Source organism: Gekko japonicus, unplaced genomic scaffold (assembly GCF_001447785.1).
Source record: "Gekko japonicus isolate JY-2015 unplaced genomic scaffold, Gekko_japonicus_V1.1 scaffold277, whole genome shotgun sequence".
Taxonomy (NCBI): domain Eukaryota; kingdom Metazoa; phylum Chordata; class Lepidosauria; order Squamata; family Gekkonidae; genus Gekko; species Gekko japonicus.
In genome coordinates, this window is record NW_015168055.1 from 616,247 (window position 1) to 633,915 (window position 17,669).

General features: G+C 43.0%; 1 protein-coding gene across 4 annotated transcripts in view; it reads left to right on the forward strand.

Moving 5' to 3' along the window:
• Positions 1 to 17,669, forward strand: part of ACOX1 (acyl-CoA oxidase 1, palmitoyl) — a 38,944-nt gene that overhangs the window by 9,659 nt on the left and 11,616 nt on the right. Inside the window, exons 1-6 of one of the 4 annotated variants that reach the window (XM_015414485.1) lie at positions 4,687 to 4,829; positions 8,251 to 8,411; positions 11,319 to 11,426; positions 12,228 to 12,347; positions 13,135 to 13,250; positions 16,734 to 16,903. In XM_015414485.1, coding sequence (XP_015269971.1) covers positions 4,765 to 4,829; positions 8,251 to 8,411; positions 11,319 to 11,426; positions 12,228 to 12,347; positions 13,135 to 13,250; positions 16,734 to 16,903 — 740 coding nt within the window. In that variant the 5' untranslated portion in view covers positions 4,687 to 4,764. Of the gene's footprint in view, positions 1 to 4,668; positions 4,830 to 6,036; positions 6,197 to 8,250; positions 8,412 to 11,318; positions 11,427 to 12,227; positions 12,348 to 13,134; positions 13,251 to 16,733; positions 16,904 to 17,669 lie in introns of those variants that run through there. The other 3 variants (XM_015414486.1, XM_015414483.1, XM_015414484.1) reach the window with 3 other exon arrangements.

Genomic DNA, 17,669 nt, shown 5'->3' on the forward strand with positions numbered 1-17,669 from the left:
GGGAAAGAAAGAGAAGGGAAGAAGGGGGGAAAGAGGGAAAGGAGGAAAAAGAGAAGAGAAGAAGGTGGGAAAGAAAGAGAGAAGGGAAGGGGGGAAAGAGGAAAAGGAGAGAAGGAAAGGAGGGAATGAAAGCGCTTCTGCGTGGGCCTGGGGGACCCGGCTGCAGGGCTTTCCAGGCCTCCCCCTGGCCCTAGCCCTAGCCCTTTGGCACGGGAAGCTGGGGGTAGGGCTTGCCGTGCCACCATTTGTACCGGCTCCTAGGCTGCGAAAGCGGTGCTCTGGCCCCCAAAGACCCCTGGTGATAGCCACAGGAATAAATAGCTTTAAAAGGGGATTAGATAGATTAATGGAATCTATCAGTGGTTACTAGTCATGATGACTGAGGGGAACCTCCACGTTCAGAGATACTGAAACTCTGAATCCCAGAGCTAGGAGGAAACATCAGCGTTTATGCCCTGTTATTGGCCTTCTAAAGGAACTGATTAACCACTATGTGAGACAGGAAACTGGACTAGATGGGCCACTGGTTTAATCCAGCAGGACATTTCTTATGTTCCTAAAGTTCACTCTCCTTTAAGGCTGTGGTAGCTTTCATCACTGGCAGCAAGATTTCTTAATAATATGCAGAATTATTAGAGCTAAATGGCAAGTGCTGTACTGAGAAATGCATGGAAATTCCTTCTGCTAATAACCAATCAGTTTGTCAAGTAAAAGCTGAAGATCGGGTCATGTGATGGCATTCTTCCTTGCTCTCGAAGTATAAGAAAATGCCTAGTCCTGTCTGTTAAATAGCTTTCATAAAGTGAGACTGTTGACATCTGTAAACAATCACCATCTGATTAATAATGTCTTCTTAAAGAAAAACCCATGGTAGTTGCTAATAGTTCCCCAGTTGTAGTGAGCCATAACTTGAGATAATATGCACTACATTGCTTGCTGCAGTATTGGAGGCACATCTAGATTCCTTTGTATGACATTGTCTAAGAAGATCAGACTAGAGTCATTCTGGGATGCAAGCTGCAGTTTTTGGCTTTCTGTACATCATAAATGCAAGCCTTTCTGCAACATTCGCTGTGAAGTTCATAAGATATTGTCAACAATTTTTAGATGGAAGTGCCTAGTTTAATGTTATGCTTAAGATTTTAAAAGGGGTGTTTGGCTGAATTGTAGATCCTTTTTGTTTTAATGGCTTTGGTGGCTATTTATGGGTCTTTGACTGTATTAAATATTTAACTGTCTGGCAAGCCTTTCTGTAACAGAGGGATCTGAAATAGGGATGGGCATGAACTGCATTTTTATAGTGCAGTTGGTGGCTGAACCATGAACCAAACCACAAATTTGTACAAACTGGGAGCTTGGTTCACAAACTGAACTGGTTCAGATGGGTTCAGGGAGCAGAAGGCAGGGGTTTAAATAGCTCTGAGCCATTTAAACCAAATAACTGAGTGGTGGTGTCCCCCTCAGCTGTTTGGTTTAAATGGCTTGGAGCTGAACCCAAGAAATCCCCTTTAAACAGCTGAGCCACGTGGAGCGAATTGCTCTGCATGGCTCAGCTGTTTAAAGGGGCTTTCTTGGGCAGCTAGCCACAGCTTATCCACATGGAGCAGTTTGCTCTGCATAGCTCATCTATTTAAAGGGGCTTTCTTGGGTAGCCAACCCCTGGGGCTGGCTGCCGAAGAAAGCCCCAGCCAGCCAGCCCCAGGCTTGAAGCCATTTAAACCCCTGCTCTCTGCTCCTCTTGAAAAGCTGTGAGGAGTAGAAAGCCAAACAAGTGAAATGGTGAGGAGCTGTTTTTCATGAAGAGCAGAAATCAGGGGTTTAAATCTCTGCTTTCTGTACTACACGAATCGCCATGAACTGTATCAAAATTGGTATAAATTTGAATGAATAAATAAAAATAAATAAAATGGGTGGTTTTTCAGTTCATGAACATGGCTTCATGAACTGCCCAAAATTCATGACAAACTTCAGTTCATCAGTTCAATTCCTGCCCATCCCTAATCTGAAATGCAACGGGCTATCCAACGAGCCACTAAGGATACCATCCTGAAGACGTCATACGTTCCCTTGTTAGATATTGTGGAGAGCACTTATGTTGTATTGAATGTTTTTAAAATGCAGTTTTAATGTTTTATGTATTGGGCATTGGCCCCATCTGTATGCCACCCTGAGCCCGTTCACGGGGAGGGCGGGTTATAAATTTAAATACATAATAAATAAATAATAAATAAAGCATATGATGTATTTTCCTCAAGCAGGTGGAATAGACTTTTGTTGGTATAAAGCAGAGGTGTCAAACATATGGCCCACGGGCTGGATGAGGCCCTCAAAGAGCTCCTGTCCAGCCTGCAAGGAACTGTCTGTCTCCTGCTTCTTTCTCCAGAGCTGCTGCTGTGTCGCAGCTTGCTTTACCAGACTCAGTTGCACAGGAGAGATAGATAGGCAAGCTTCTGTTCTCTGCACTTGCTGAGGCCCCTCCCCCTCTCAGAGGAAGGGAGGGATTGAGCCAGAGCTTGCTTCCTGGCCAGGCTGCCTCAATCACACAGGTAAGCCTTTCTCTCCTCCCATTGGCTGAAACTCCTCCCCTTCCTCCTGCCTTGCTTTGTTCAGCTGCCTCAATTGCATGAGAGAAATACAAAGCACTTTTAAGACCAACAAAGTTTTATTCAAGGTATAAGCTTTTGTGTGCCTTGCTACAGTGTGTGTTTTGTTCGGCTCCTTATGCCAGGGCTCTCCTGGATGCAACTGCTTTCCCTCCCCTTTTTCATTGTATTCATGCCCTCATGATCTAGTCTTTCTCAGAAGGAAAGCAATGTGAACTGTTTAGATGAGGAATAACAACAAGCCAGTGAGGTGGATTAGGCTGAGAATGTGTGTCCAGACCAAGTTCATCCAGCGTATTTCCTTTGTAGACTGGGGATTTTGAATTTAGACTTCCCAGATAGCAGGCTGGTACTGACCAGTATACATTGCTGTCTCTCTATTCTTGCACTACCTCATAGGAGTTGTAGTTATTTTTCTGGGGAAGACTGTAGTTTTGTAGACAAACACATAGCCCTCAGTCTGTGTCAGGATGCCTTCTCATGTTCTTGACCAGCACATGAAACAACTTATGTACAAAAGCACATAATATGAGATTTCTGTAATGAATGTCAATAAATCAAAAGTAGGTTTTCAGGTTACACACCTGAGCAGCATACTCAAGATTGCTACAGCACAGATATTTTGATGCAATAATTCAGAGCAAGAGGTATCAGTTATCAGAGACGGTTTAATAGACAAAATATTGCAAGAATGCTAGAGTTTTAAGCATGTTTTATTTAAAGTTTTTTTTAAAAAAATTAAGTGTGTTTGTATCCTTTATAATGTTTATATCTCCACTACCTGGCATTGCATTTTATGACACACATGGCCTGGCCCAACAAGCAGGCCCATAGCCAGGGTTTTTTTAAATAGGGGGGACCTTTTAAAAGTTGGGGGGCACTGAATTTTGTGGCCACCCCCTTCTCCCTCAAAGCATTTAAAAGGGAGAAGCAGGCCACGCGCCCGCACTCCAAATGCACCTGAACTCTAATCAACCCCCCTCATTTAGTTGTTTTGCTCCTCCTTTGCACCCCACCTGTCTTTTTCCCCTGTGGGGACTCACACTAGCCCCCATCCTGCTCCTCGCCCCCTTTTAACCTCACAGCACCGACAACCCTGCTTTGGATGTGGATCTCTCCCGCTGTGGATCTCTTCTGTCCCACCCCTGTCTGGTGGCACAGGGCTGCTTTGTGATGGACGTGCTTTCCAACACAGCCCCAGGTAGTGGGGACTGGCCCAGGCAAAGGCTGCCGGCTGGCTTTGGCATGGTTGGCATGCAGGGGGCACTCCTCCTGCTTAGTCTGAGCAGGTGGAAGGGAGGGTGGTGAGCCCCTCTGTAGCTACAGGCCTACCACCAAGGTCTCATTTATGTCCGTTCCAGCCCTCATAACAAATGAGTTTGACGCCCCTGGTTTAAAGTCTATCCTTAACTCATAGTTTGTCTCAGTGTTCTTCTGAGCTCTGTTCATGGCTCTTTCCTTTGTCCTCCCATCTTCTTTTCCACATCTTTCCAATTTTGTCAGAATCACAGGACCCTATACAAGCTCCAGTATTGTTCAAAGCATGCACTAAATAAAGGCGTTAACATTCTATAACTTCTGGCTGTATTTTGGGGTTCTTTTGGTTTCTGATTAAATCTTGGTGGGGGGGGATTTGAAGGTACAAATTCCAACTGGGCTTTAAAACTATTACACAAAGATAAGTTAAATCATCAAGATTGGCTGAATGTACTGGCTGAATGTACTGCAAACAGAGTGCAAGCAGAGAGCTCTCTGATTACATGAATGGTGTAAAAGTTCTGAATTCAACTTCACTATGTTTTTGTATCTTTTTTTCAAAGGAACCATTGACACAGGGTTTGTTGTTGTTGTTGTTGTTCAGTCGCACAGGCGAGTCTGACTCTTCACGACACAGGGTTTAGCAGTAATGAAATGAGTTTTCCCATTATCTTTCTTGATTGTTACTGTTTGTCTAGAACGTTAGTTCTTACAAGCTAGATGGCTGTTAAGATTCCAGTGTGTGCCTGGGGGAAAAAGGAGAGAAATCTGCCAAAGCCTCATGTGATCCTCTCTCTCTCTCTCATAGAATGTGCATGGGCACTTACAGTGCACCCATTGATCTGCACTACAGCATGTTTACACCCACTTTACAGAACCAGTGCACTGTTGCCCAGCAAGAGAAATGGCTGCCCCTGGCCCGTGGATTCCAGATAATTGGCACCTACGCTCAGACAGAAATGGGGCACGGTTAGTTCTTTTTGGATGAGTTATGAATACACTCTGCACTATAACTGCAAACTCCTGCATTTTCATTATGAAATCACCAAAAGTTAAAAACCTTGGTGAAAATTGAGTCTTTTACAGTTTTGGCTGTCCTATCTGCATGTAGCTGCATATGCACACATTCTGCTTTTTGTACATTTGAAAGCACCTCCAGACTGTTTGCTGGTTTTATGATCTTGAATTGCATTGCTCAGAATTATTCCCAAGATTGATAGTCATCTTGACAGCTGTCAACCAGGTTCTTCTGTGAATATAGAAGCTGCCCATTGCTGTGGTATGATACCAAAGTACTAACTCAGCTGCATATGCCTTCAACTACTTCATATGTCTGTTTTCTATGGTATTGTTGTACAGAAGTGTGTTCACAAACATGTCTGGTACTGACTTGAGCAGCTGCTACACATCTGCTGACTGATATGAGTACTTAAGGGGAAAAATGGCTTGTGCTGCTTCACATAGATCACTGTGTGGTCATCATAGTAGCATATGAAACCTGTTTCTGGGCTAGAAAGTGTGGTCTGATGCACTGCTGCTGTACCAGGCAGAAAGAGTTGGTACCAATTCATGTGATGATAGCAAACGTATTCAAGCTCTGAATCTTGTTTAAGAAGGATTGGTTCTTAGTGTGTCACACGCCATCCACCACTTCCCTTCACCTTCATTCAGTTTCTCTTGATGGACTTAATAAAAATATGTGTGCATGTGTGTGTTCTTTCTGAGCTAAGCAATTTGGCATCATTCAAAATGATCTGTGTTTCTATATTTCTACTGCAAGTAGAACTCCAGTGGAACATCCAGTGTCCCATGTTGTCAATGAGGCACCTCTTATCAACTGCATGAGCAGAAGGGATTTCTTGAGTCCAAGAGCAAACTGTACTCAAGGCTACGAGTCTCAAGCATTTCAGTGTTTTCCTGTAGCCATTGGCTACAACTCTGTGATTGGGGGAGGGAGAGGAACACCCCACACTTGTCAGAGCTCAAGGCCCTAGTTCAGATTGATGACTCAGTTTGGGGTGCTTGAATGCAGTATAGCACCCTAGAGAAGAAATGGACTCTACAGTGGCCTGTCTACAACAAACATGGATAACAGTGTGCCAAATGTGTGGGTTTTTTACTTTCTATGATGACTACATTGTTAACTCTTGATGTTGCCGCTATAAAGCATTCAACAGTTTTAATGAAATGCATCATACTGGCATTTGACTGCAATAGTGGTGAACTTCAAACAAGTTATCCGGAGGCCAGAGGCTGTGAACTGGATAGAACATCATATGAACAAGCAAATTCTTGCTCTTGTTTGTTGCCATCCTTTCCCCTCCTCCTCAGACCTTGTACGTGGAAGTGATTTCTTTTTGCATGCCTTGTGTGTCTTCTTTCCCTGCCTGTGGGTCAGTCTGTTGATATCATTCAGCCAGCTAACCTGTATGTTGATGATAGCTAATCATGCTAACCTTTTTACAGTCCTGGAGGAAGATGGTGCATGACTGTATCTTCTGTTTCAGATAATTGTTTTTGATAGCATGTGAATGCTAGAGGTCCTTGCTTGTTGGTTGCTGGGTAATCTACACAATGCAGTCTGATTAGTGCTGACTTAGAATAGGAACTTTGAGTGAAATATCTAGCATGGCTGGGACTGGCTTGGGAGTGACCTTAATTTTTTTTTTTTGGGGGGGGGGAGTTTTCTCTTAAACATTCTTCAGTCGTACACATGGAGTAAATCTTATTGGCTGTTTGAAAACAGCAAGTTGGCAAACTTCAAAAATTAACGTTTGCAATGGCTTGTTGGTTTGAGTAGGGGGTTCTTTTCTCTAGGTCTTTGTTATTGCTGAATTGGGGAGCCAAAGCTCCCCTTGCAACAGTAAATAAATCTAGAGGCCAAGTGGGGCCTCAGCAGTGTTATGCTTAGACCGCAAACCTCACTTTTCTTTAAGACTTCAAACGCTGGGCATTGTTATCTAGAAACTGTACAGCAGAATGGATGCCCAAGGTGGAGATGTCTGTGATAAAGATCTGCTGTTCTGCTTCTCAGTCACAAAGATTTGCGTATGGAATTTTATGGAATTTGTTGTTCATTAATTTAGTACGTCACTACAAAGACACAGTCTCTCCTCATGCTGGAGAATGATCACAGATGACTCTCTGGTGAAATCTTTTAAGTATTATCATCCTTACCTTTCTGTTATGTGAAGGGGTTCTTCAGAAGGGCTAGACATATGATGATATTGCAGTTTGGATGCTGGTATTGCCATGCAGTCGGCACCTTCTAAGGTAGGGTTAGCATCCATAAAAGTGGTCCTGCTTGCATTTTTGTGGGAAGGCTATGCAGCCAGCTGCAAACTTCCCCGAGGCATTTGCACCAAAGAACAATCCAAATTGTTCTCAGGTAGTGAAATAGCACAGCATCTATATAGTACACTGTTAAGTTTTCAAAGTGTTCAACATAACTGATTAAATCATTCTCTACAGTAATCTTGTGAACTAGGCAAATATGAGATGTTATTGCAGAGGCTGTGCTGGTGCTGCTTATGAGGTCATGTCAGAGACAAGATTTGCAGCAAGGACCACTTGGCTCATACTTTTAATCACTATATCTGCTCATGTGAAACTAGCACTGCACACAAGGATGTGTGGAGCTGTAAGAATACCACAAGTATGTTACTACTGTAATCTGAGTTGAAAACCCCACTGACGTTCCATGAGGTTATCATAAGGAAGCATGTCTGCTTGGTTTGGGGTGATCTTTTCTGGTGATTGGCTTATGTTTTGTAAATGTTGGCTTTTACACAAAGCTATGGATCCATTCACTAGCTTTGATTGCTGAGTCAGAACACCATCTTTATTTTAGCTTTGAGAACTCTTGAAGAATATTTTAAATCCATAGTAGAGGAGGTCAGATTAATCTGAGGAGGAAGGACCCTTAAACTGTAGTGCAAGCCAGTTACATTTGAACTGGTTTTTGTCCACATTTTTTGCTTGGCACCCGATTTAAATGAGAATCAGTAGCTTTAGGGTTACTGGTTTAGGGGTACACCAACTTTCAAGGGGCATATGAAAGCCCAGGAGCATTTCTGGTAATGCTTCACTAACAGAATTGGTTTGTAAGGGGGGGGGGGACGATTTGTTGCTACAGCAGAGAGGGTAGCTCTATCATGTCCCCATTTTAACCACAGGAAGAAAATATCCTCCTCAACATTGGGCGCTGGCACATAGTTCTACAACTGCTCTAACTGTGAGGGAAAAGATGGTGTTTTGATCAAAAGTGAGCTTGCTAAATTCTTATTCACACGATTATTTTTGTCTCCCCCTCCGATCTACACCTCTAATCTCACTTGCTTCAACCCTATAACATCCCTTCACATTCCCTTCCCTCGGCATTTCTCCACAGCTTTGTTCACCATGGACGACCTGAGCCTCTGGACCTCCATCTGGGCATGTTCCTGCCCACCCTTCTAACCCAAGCAACCCAAGAACAGCAGGATCGCTTCTTCATGCCTGCTTGGAACTTGGAGATCATTGGCACATATGCGCAGACAGAGATGGGCCATGGTACAGTACTTTCTAGTATTACTTGCAAGGGTAGCATATCTGTATAGATGATAACCTTAGCTTCCAAAAGAAAGTGGAAGCTTCTCCCCAGTTTTCTGTGAGCCCTGGGGAGTAATGAACTCCTTAAATTTTAAGAGTTCATGTGATTCATAGGATAGTATCAGTTAAGTTTGTAGTGACGAAATTCTGGTACATCTAGCTGTAATTGAAGTGCACGTTAATCACTCAATTATGCAGTTAGTTAAATGTTTTCAGTGTATAAGGTGTGGTGATAATGAATACATCGCCACTGTCTCCACCTGGATTTTTGGAATGCCTTTTGCCCTAATTAATATATTCACCATAAGGATGGAAGAACAGAGGTTAATTGAAATACTGAAAGAACAGTCCAGCTTTGTTTTATTTGGGAATTGGTCCAAGGAATTACTCGCAAAACATTCTTCATCTGAGATCTTCTGCTAGGATAGTCCTAATCCATTATTTTCCCCCTGCAAGACGACTTTGCTTGTGGTCAAGAATGTAGAAATCTGCATTCAAAACACTGGGTTGGATCCTGCCGTCCATCAGCACAAGGGTTGGCAAGATTTTACCTGTGTTCCCTTCCCCCCAGCTGTCCCATCTGAGCCTGGGAAGGCTGATTCCTCAGGTTACGGAATCTGTGTGAACTAATAACCATGTGGGGCTGGAGACTGCTATGGAAGGCAGACAAAGTTTCCCTGTCTCCCAATAACAGTGTCATCATTTCAGTCTCCTGACCTGTGGATCCTACAACCCGAGGAATCAACTTTTCAGGGAGAGGGGAAAGTAGGAAAGATCAGCCATCAGCACCTTTCACTGATGGATCCACTGAGTTTTGTAAATGGTAAAATAAATTCTTTGGTTGAACTAAATGATGGAAGTTGCATATATATTTCATTCCAAGTACCTCTCACTCCTCCCCATTTTTGTAGTTTGACAGAGGAAAGTAATGGGAAATTGAACCCATTACTCCTTGTAGCCTTGTAAATAAGAGCAAGTTACAAGCCTTCCTGCTTAGCTATGTGTTTAGCTATGTTTAATAATTTGTAGCATTACTGACCTGAAAAGACAGGGAGAGAGAAACTAATTTTCTTCCAGTTTACAAAAACATCCTTACTCAGTTGCCTGGAGGTAATTCGTACTTGCCTCAAGCATCTTGGTAAGTGACTGTCTACAACTGTGAACTAAATGGATCATAAATATATTATAGGCATGCTGGGAAAAATGAGTAAACAGAAGGTTTAATGGGGAATTTGTGCAAAGGGCAGGCTGTCTTCAAGTCTCAAGACTACAAACATCATTTCTGGTCACATTCATCTTCCTAAAACACAGTGATGCAAATTGCTTTCAGTTTTATAGTTGGAGGGAGGTGAATGCAGGATGACCAGAGATCATTTCGGGGGGGGGGGGGTCGCGGGGGATCGCGGTGGAGGAGGCAGGAGAAGAGGGAGGGTAAGTTGCTTCCTCCCTGCCTCTCCCCACCCCTGCCTGCCTGGGGCCAGGGAGGGCCTTCGCGGGGCTTCCTTGCACTCCCACCAGCCTTGCAGGTCCACTGCCGGGCCCCTCATGGGGCTCGGCAGTGGAGCTGCAAGGCCGGCAGCGGGGTGTGTGGCCTTATGACACACTTCCGGTGATGTCAGGGGGTGTGGCCTTATGACACACTTCCAGTGATGTCAGGGTATGTGGCATATGCTAATGAGTTATGCTAATGAGTTCCCCTAGCTCTTTTTCTACGAAACGACCCCTGAGGATGACACAACATTTCCAACACCTGAGAAGGACAAGCATTCTCCATGGGATCAATTTAGACATCCATGATATCAATTTAGACATCCAAGACTGTCTTCACATTTAAAGCTAACTGCTACTGCCAGCATCTAGGCTCCTTCCCTTTGAAGTGCCGAAAGTTGGAATTGTTAACCTGTAGAATGCATCATGTTTTGCTAAAGATGAATAAGTTTGTAAATGACAACATAGTTGACCACAGGTGCATCTCTGTCCCTTGCTCACAATTCTATGACTGTTTCAAACTGTCAAAGTCCCAAATATATACATTAAACTTGCTCTGACTCTGTCAAAGATACCACGTACTCATTCCAAATGTACATAGGAGGAGTGAGAATTTGTCATCCCGAAAAACCACAAAAACACAGGCCACTTTGAACCTGTAGTAAAATTTCGCTTCTTATTTTGAAGAGGTCACATTACTCTGTGTGAGTCGTGGTGGACAAATACATCAACACCCATTAGGCTTCCTGGTTCAGTCTGAATAAACCCTGTGGTTCCACGCACAGCACTAATGCCAAGGATTAGGCCATTCCTTGTAGGCATCAATTAAAATGAAAAAAGTCAAGATTTGGAGATGAAAGGCACAGTGGACCCAATATTTGAATACCCAGGATAGCTGTGGATCCTTAGCCCCATGGTATCTGAATCTGGGAGAAATGACCTTACCATAAGAGTGGTACTAAGAGGGGAACACTCAATCATAGTGCTCTTTAATTGACATTGATGGATATTTATGACTTCAACTTCACGTGTATGACTTAATGAAAACTAGGCAAGGAAACTGAATTGCAAACAGGGTTGTAAAACCAGTAAGATTTCAGGCTGGAGGTGCCAAAAAGTAGAATGTTCAGATTTATGATCTTACACTAATGGTTGAATCAACCAGAGTAATAATGTTTGCAAGTTTTTGCACCTGTAGTTGCTTTGTTTGCACTTCTGATTTCTCATTTTCTAAATGCAAACCCCCCTGGTATATCCTTTCTGTCTCTTGTAATGCTTATCTGTACTTGCATCTCCACTGGAGTTGAAACATGTCCAGTTTTGTGCGTGTCTCTGCTGGATTTCATGACCGTTGGGATAACATATGCTGCCTGCCTACAGGAACTCACCTCCGAGGCTTGGAAACCACAGCCACCTATGACCCTGCTACTCAGGAATTCATCCTAAACAGTCCCACTGTGACTTCTATTAAGTGGTGGCCAGGTGGATGTAAGTGAAGTACTTTGAAATTAAAGTAGAAATTCTTTCCATTTTCTGCCTGAATATTTTTTTTCCTTCCTAAACAGTGAAACTAAATGTTTTCTTAAAGCACTTAGGTTCTAAAAGGTCGTTCATCTTTTTCTGGGGCCAGGTTGTAGAATCAGCAGGCTGGAACTGACTTTCTCTAGATAACGGTGCCACCAGTCATAAATAAATGCTTTCTTCCATGTAAAGCATTTAGATTCATCATGTTTCCAGGTCTTTCATGAGAGGCTGGGATAGCAGGAAGTTCTGTTACATTTGAGAGGCTTGATTAGTTTTTCTCTGGGAAACCTTACTTGAATAGGTTTCCTGCTCTGTCTCAGTTCTCCCTCTGCTTTCCTTATTATTGGGGTAAAATTTCCTACATTGCAGGCAAAAGTCTTTTCCAAGTTCATTCTCAAGTGAGGCTTTTAGACTTGCCTGTTTGACCACTTTTGCATGCATCTGTGGTGGTACTTTGGCTCAGTGGTAGAGCATCTGTGTGGCATGCAGAATGTTTCAGGTTCAATTCCCAGCATCTCAAGTTCAAAGGATAAGGTGGTAGCAGATGTGAAAGACTTATCCCAGAGACCCTGAAGGCCCACTGACAGTTTGAGTACATAGTACTGACTTTGATGGACCAAGGGTCTGATTCACTACAAGGCAGTTTTATGTGTCATGTTAACTGCTGGCTAACAAGGTTAATATTCAGCAAACGTAGATATAATTTATATTTATTGGTTTACATGAAGTTTTCCACAGACTCATGTTTTTCTTTCTTCCTTCCAGTGGGTAAAACATCAAACCACGCCATTGTTTTGGCACAGCTTCATACACAAGGCCAGAACCATGGTTTACATGCATTCATTGTGCCCATACGCCAGTTGGGAACTCATGAACCGCTGCCAGGTATGGGGCCTGTGCTTTGCTTAGGGGGAAGTGGGTTGATGCTAGCTTCTGAAATAAGGAGACATTGGTCAGAATCCAGAGGGCTGTGGGAAGAATTTCACATTCATTTTTCTGATTATATAAATACATTATTTTTTATAAAGACACTTCAGAGAGGTCTCCAAGACAGTGAGAAGAGCTAAAATTGTAAATGAAGATCTAAAATATCCTCATATATGTACAGAAACAGTTTAAGCATTCACCTGAGGCCCATTTTGTCCATGGTACTGTGTTGTGATTAGATCTCTAGGCTGGAAGTTTATGCTACTGACCTTCCACTGAAGGAATTCATTCCCTTCTCTGCACCTTCTTCCCTCTGCTTAGGCAAACAAAGGCAAGAACGCTGTGCAAACCATATCATGTCTAACCTAATCGACAGAGGTTTCTCAGATTCGAGGAGCAATTTTTGCAGTCTCTGTCCACAGTCAGGATTCTTTGTTTTGCCTAGCCAGTCTTTGAGAATCCATAGAGAATGCAAGTTTGTTCTTGAAGTCACATGCTGTTATGTTGAATGAAAGATACAGCTACTTCAAGTTTGACAATATGAACTCTGACCTTGCAGTCACAGGCAAAGCTACATAGGCTCCTCAGCAGAACAGTTAAGAACATGGCATTCACATTGCCAGTCTGTGATACTTAACAGCTGGTTATTGTGGCAGAGTATTATCTTATGGACACCACTTTAGCTCTACCTTAAGAGCCTGAAGGTGTCTCCTACTTATCCCTATTGCTGTGCCCTCTTTGCCAGGCATTACTGTCGGTGACATTGGACCAAAATTTGGTTACGATGAAATGGATAACGGCTACTTGAAAATGGACAATTTCCGCATTCCCCGGGAGAACATGCTAATGAAGTTTGCCAAGGTAAACTGTGCTCTCTTTGTAGTTTGGCAGTTAAAATGGATGGTTATTCAATCAGCTTAGAGGAGACCCTTGTAGTTAAAGTGTTCTTCTCCCAGATAAGCTTTCTATTGAACAGAAGAGTTGTTTTATATTTTAGAAATGCTGTTTTTCAGGAGCTAGCTTTTCACTTGACCTGGGCTAAAAGGAAGAACAATCAAGAGTTAATATAAAATCCTACTTTGTTACGAGGGAGTGCTGACTTCTAAAGTTCTACTTAATCTGTAGTTCTTGCTTTCTGGAAGCTGGTTCTTTTTAGGAGTGAATCAGGGTTGTGATTGTACAAAATGAGAAGAAACTATACTTGTGACGATTGTGGCACCAGTATCAGTGAAAACATCTCCTTGGTCTTCCTGTTCCTATAAATTGAACTTAATAGCCAGTTGGGTTTGCTGCCCATTAACCTCATACTGGTTCCTGCCACAACTTCTTCCTCCCTGCCTACTGAATTAATGTTCATAATACATACTTAGTAGCTGATATCCTCCACCCTAAATTTTATCATGTACATAATCTGACCTTTTAATAATTGGGGTAATCTGATTCCCCCCCCCCCCAGTTCATAATAAGCATGGATGCATCACTGAGTAGCTGGAGGAACTGTGATTTTATTTAAAGCTGGAAGAGATGGGGGTTTATTTAAATGTTATTTGTATGTTTTTATTTAAACTAAAAGTGGGATGTGGGTGGAATATTTATATGCTTCTTTTCTCCTGGAATATGGGAACCAAAGCAGTTGACACATTTTTAAACCATAATTTAAAAACAAAGTCCAAATACATCAAGGCATTCATTACTGATATCCCTTTAATACAAAACGCCAGCATGCACACAGTCGCTTCTTGTTATCATTTGCACTTCATAAGGTTGTTTCACCAATTGCAAAACATCTAAATCTACTGACAAGAGCTGGAAAAGGTGCTAGTCTGCAGGCCTAAGTGGTAGCAGCCTCTCCCTTCCTGGTCCCAGGTAGTTCCTTGAAAGCTGTTCTAAAAAAACATCCTGTTGGCATGTTTCATAGAATAACAGAACCATACAGTTGGAAGTGACCTCCAGGATCATCTAGACCAACCCTCTGCACAAGGCAGGAAATTCACAAATACCTTCCCCCACACCCCTAGTGACTGCTGTTCCACACCCAGAAGATGACAAAAAAACCCTCCAGGATCTCCAGCCAAACTGGCCTGGAGAAAAATTGCTTCCTGACCCCAACATGGCAATCAGCATTTCCCATGGCATGTAAGAAGGGGCCACAAGAACTAAGCATTGATGCAACTCTTCCTGCCCTCCCTCTCATGATCTGCCTAAGTTCACGCAATCAGCATTGCTGTCAGATGGCCATCTAGCCTCTGTTTGAAAACCTCCAAAGAAAGAGAGCCTACCACCTCCCAAAGAAGCCTGTTCCACTGAGGAACCACTCTATCAGGAAGTTCTTCCTAATGTTTAGCCAAAAACTCTTCTGATTTAATTTCAACCCATTGGTTCTGGTCCAACCTTCTGGGGCAACAGAAAACAACTCCGTACCATCCTCTGTATGACATCGCTTCAAGTACTTGAAAATGGTTATCATATCACCTCTCAGTCATCTCCTTTCCAGGCTAAACATACCCAGCTCCTTCAACCTTTCCTCATAGGACTTGTTCTCCAGACCCCTCACCATCTTTGTTGCCCTTCTCTGGACTTGTTCCAGCTTGTCTATATCCTTCTTAAATTGTGGTGCCCAAAACTGAACACAATACTCTAGGTGAGGTCTAACCAGAGCAGAGTAAAGTGATACCATCACTTCGCGTGATCTGGACACTATACTTCTGTTGATACAGCCCAAAATCACATTTGCCTTTTTAGCTACCACATCACACTGCTGATTCATGTTCAGTGTATGGTCTACTAAGATCCCTAGATGCTTTTCACACATACTACTGCCAAGAAAAGTCTCCCCCATCCTATAATTATGTGTTTGATTTTTTTCTTCCTAAATGCATTTATACCCATTGAAATTCATTTTATTTGTTTTAGCCCAGTTTTCCATCCTGTCAACATTATCCTGTGTCCTCGATCTTCTGCTATATTTGCTACCCCTCCCAATTTAATAAGCATTCCCTCTATCCCTTCATCCGAATCATTGATAAAGGTGTTGAAAAAAATAGGTCCCAGGACAGATCCTTGAGGCACTCCACTTGTCACTCCTCTCCAGAGGATGAGGAACCAATTACAAGCACTCTCTAGGTGCAATCTGTCAACCAGTCACAGATCTACCTAATAGTAATAGGATCCAAACCACATCTTACGAATTTGTCTATAAGAATATTATGTGGAACCTTATAAAAAAGCCTTACTTAAATCAGTTTATGTCTGTAGGATTCCTCTGATCCAGCAAGGTAGTAACGTTCTCAAAAAAAGAGATAAGGTTAGTCTGACATGACTTTTTCTTGAGAAACCCATGCTGGCTCTTAGTAATCACAGCCATCCTTTCTAAATACTCAAGAACTGACTCTTTGATGATTTGTTCTAAAACTTTCCTAGGTATAGACATCAAGCTGATAGGTCAGTAGTTATCCGGATCCTCCATTTTCCCCTTCTTGAAGATGAGGACAACATTTGCCCGCCTCCAATCTTCTGGCACTTTACCTGTTCTCCAAGAATTTTCAAAAATAATGGACAGTGGCTCAGAGATTACATCCACGAGTTCTTTTAGTACCCTGGGATGCAGTTCATCTAGCCCCGAGGACTTAGTTTCATTTTTAAAAACTAGGTGTTTAATGTACTATCCCCATGCTGATCCTAGGTTGCAATTCCCTTCCCTCATCATGTGTGTTGTTTTTGCCATGTTGAGCACCATTTCCCTTGCAAGAGAAGACTGAGGAAAAGTAGGAACTGAGCAGGTTCTTCCCTCTCCATCACCTGTTACAGTTTCACTGTCCTGTCCCCACAATGGGCCTACCGTGTCATTGTTCTTTTTCTTACTTTGAACATAAAGAACCCTTTTTTGTTGTTTTTAGCATCTCTTGCTAGCCTAAGCTAATGTTTGTGTGTGTCCTGTGGCAAAGCAAGCTGTATACTTATCAAAGCAATTCTATATTGGGTTTTTCCCCAAAGGGACCCAAAGAGGTGTACAGAGAATGCCAAACTAACCAAACTGTTCAAACAAATAAGAGGAAATCAGAAATATATCTGGGCTGGTCCTGGTCCACTGAGAGGAGTTGCAGGACTCAGGCTGTGAACCAAGGTCCAAGAGCCCTTTGGCTTATACCCAAGAGCTTGTGCCTCTGGCCCTGTCCTGATTAAGTCCCTGCATGGAGAGAACAAACATAGCCCAGATTAAACTTGTCAGCAAGCCAGTGGAATTTTCTTCAACCTCCACCCCTTACAAATGTAGCCGCTTAAGACTATAAACATGATGCTACATGAACAGAGCCTTAAAATCAGTGTGCTGTTTCCATCTCCTAGGTTGAACCAGATGGCACATATGTGAAACCTCTTAGTGACAAGTTGACCTATGGCACCATGGTATTTATCCGCTCAATCATTGTAGGTGATTCTGCGCGGTCTTTAGCCAGAGCATGTACAATTGCCATCCGCTACAGTGCAGTGAGACACCAGTCTGAATTGAAACCAGGGTAAGAAGTGTGGCTGCTTGCCGAGAGAGTTTCTGAATCATGGGTAGAGATTTTTAACTTGACTAGTACATAGGAATATGACTAATTCCTGGTGGGTGGTAGACTGTTGGCAACCCTTTACATCCACTTCGGGGTTTCCTCAGACTGGAGGGGTGCATTTGGACATCACCTCCGTGGTTTTAATTTGATTTAAGATTTCTCAAACCTGGATGCCTTCAGTCATATTGGGAAGGGTGAAGAGAGCACATGAGCACAGCAAAAACTGTCACAGGAAACCTCTGCTTGTGGTAGCATGGGAATCCAGCCTTGCTGTGAACACCAGCGTCATAGCTGTAATGTCAGTTGAGCCTACTTGAACAAAAATAGTGCTGTACAAAACTGAGCTATTGTAACCAGGGGTCATTTCGTAGAAAAAGAGGTGCAGGGGCTCATTAGCATAACTCATTAGCATAAATTAGTTGTATATGCCACACCCCCTGACATCACCGGAAGTGTGTCAGAAGGCAACACCCACTGCTCAGGCTCCACTGGACTGTTTTGGATTGCTAGCTATGGGGGGGGGGGGACGACACACAGATCTGCCCTTGCAAAGGAGGGAGAGCTTGTACCTGAATAAACCTTGGCCTTAAAGATGCCACTGGACTGTTTTGGATTGGTAGCGGGGGGGGGGGATGGGGACATGCAGATCTGCCCTAGCAGAGGAGGGAGAGCTTGTACCTGAATAAAACTTGGTCTTAAAGCTGCCACTGGACTGTTTTGGATTGCT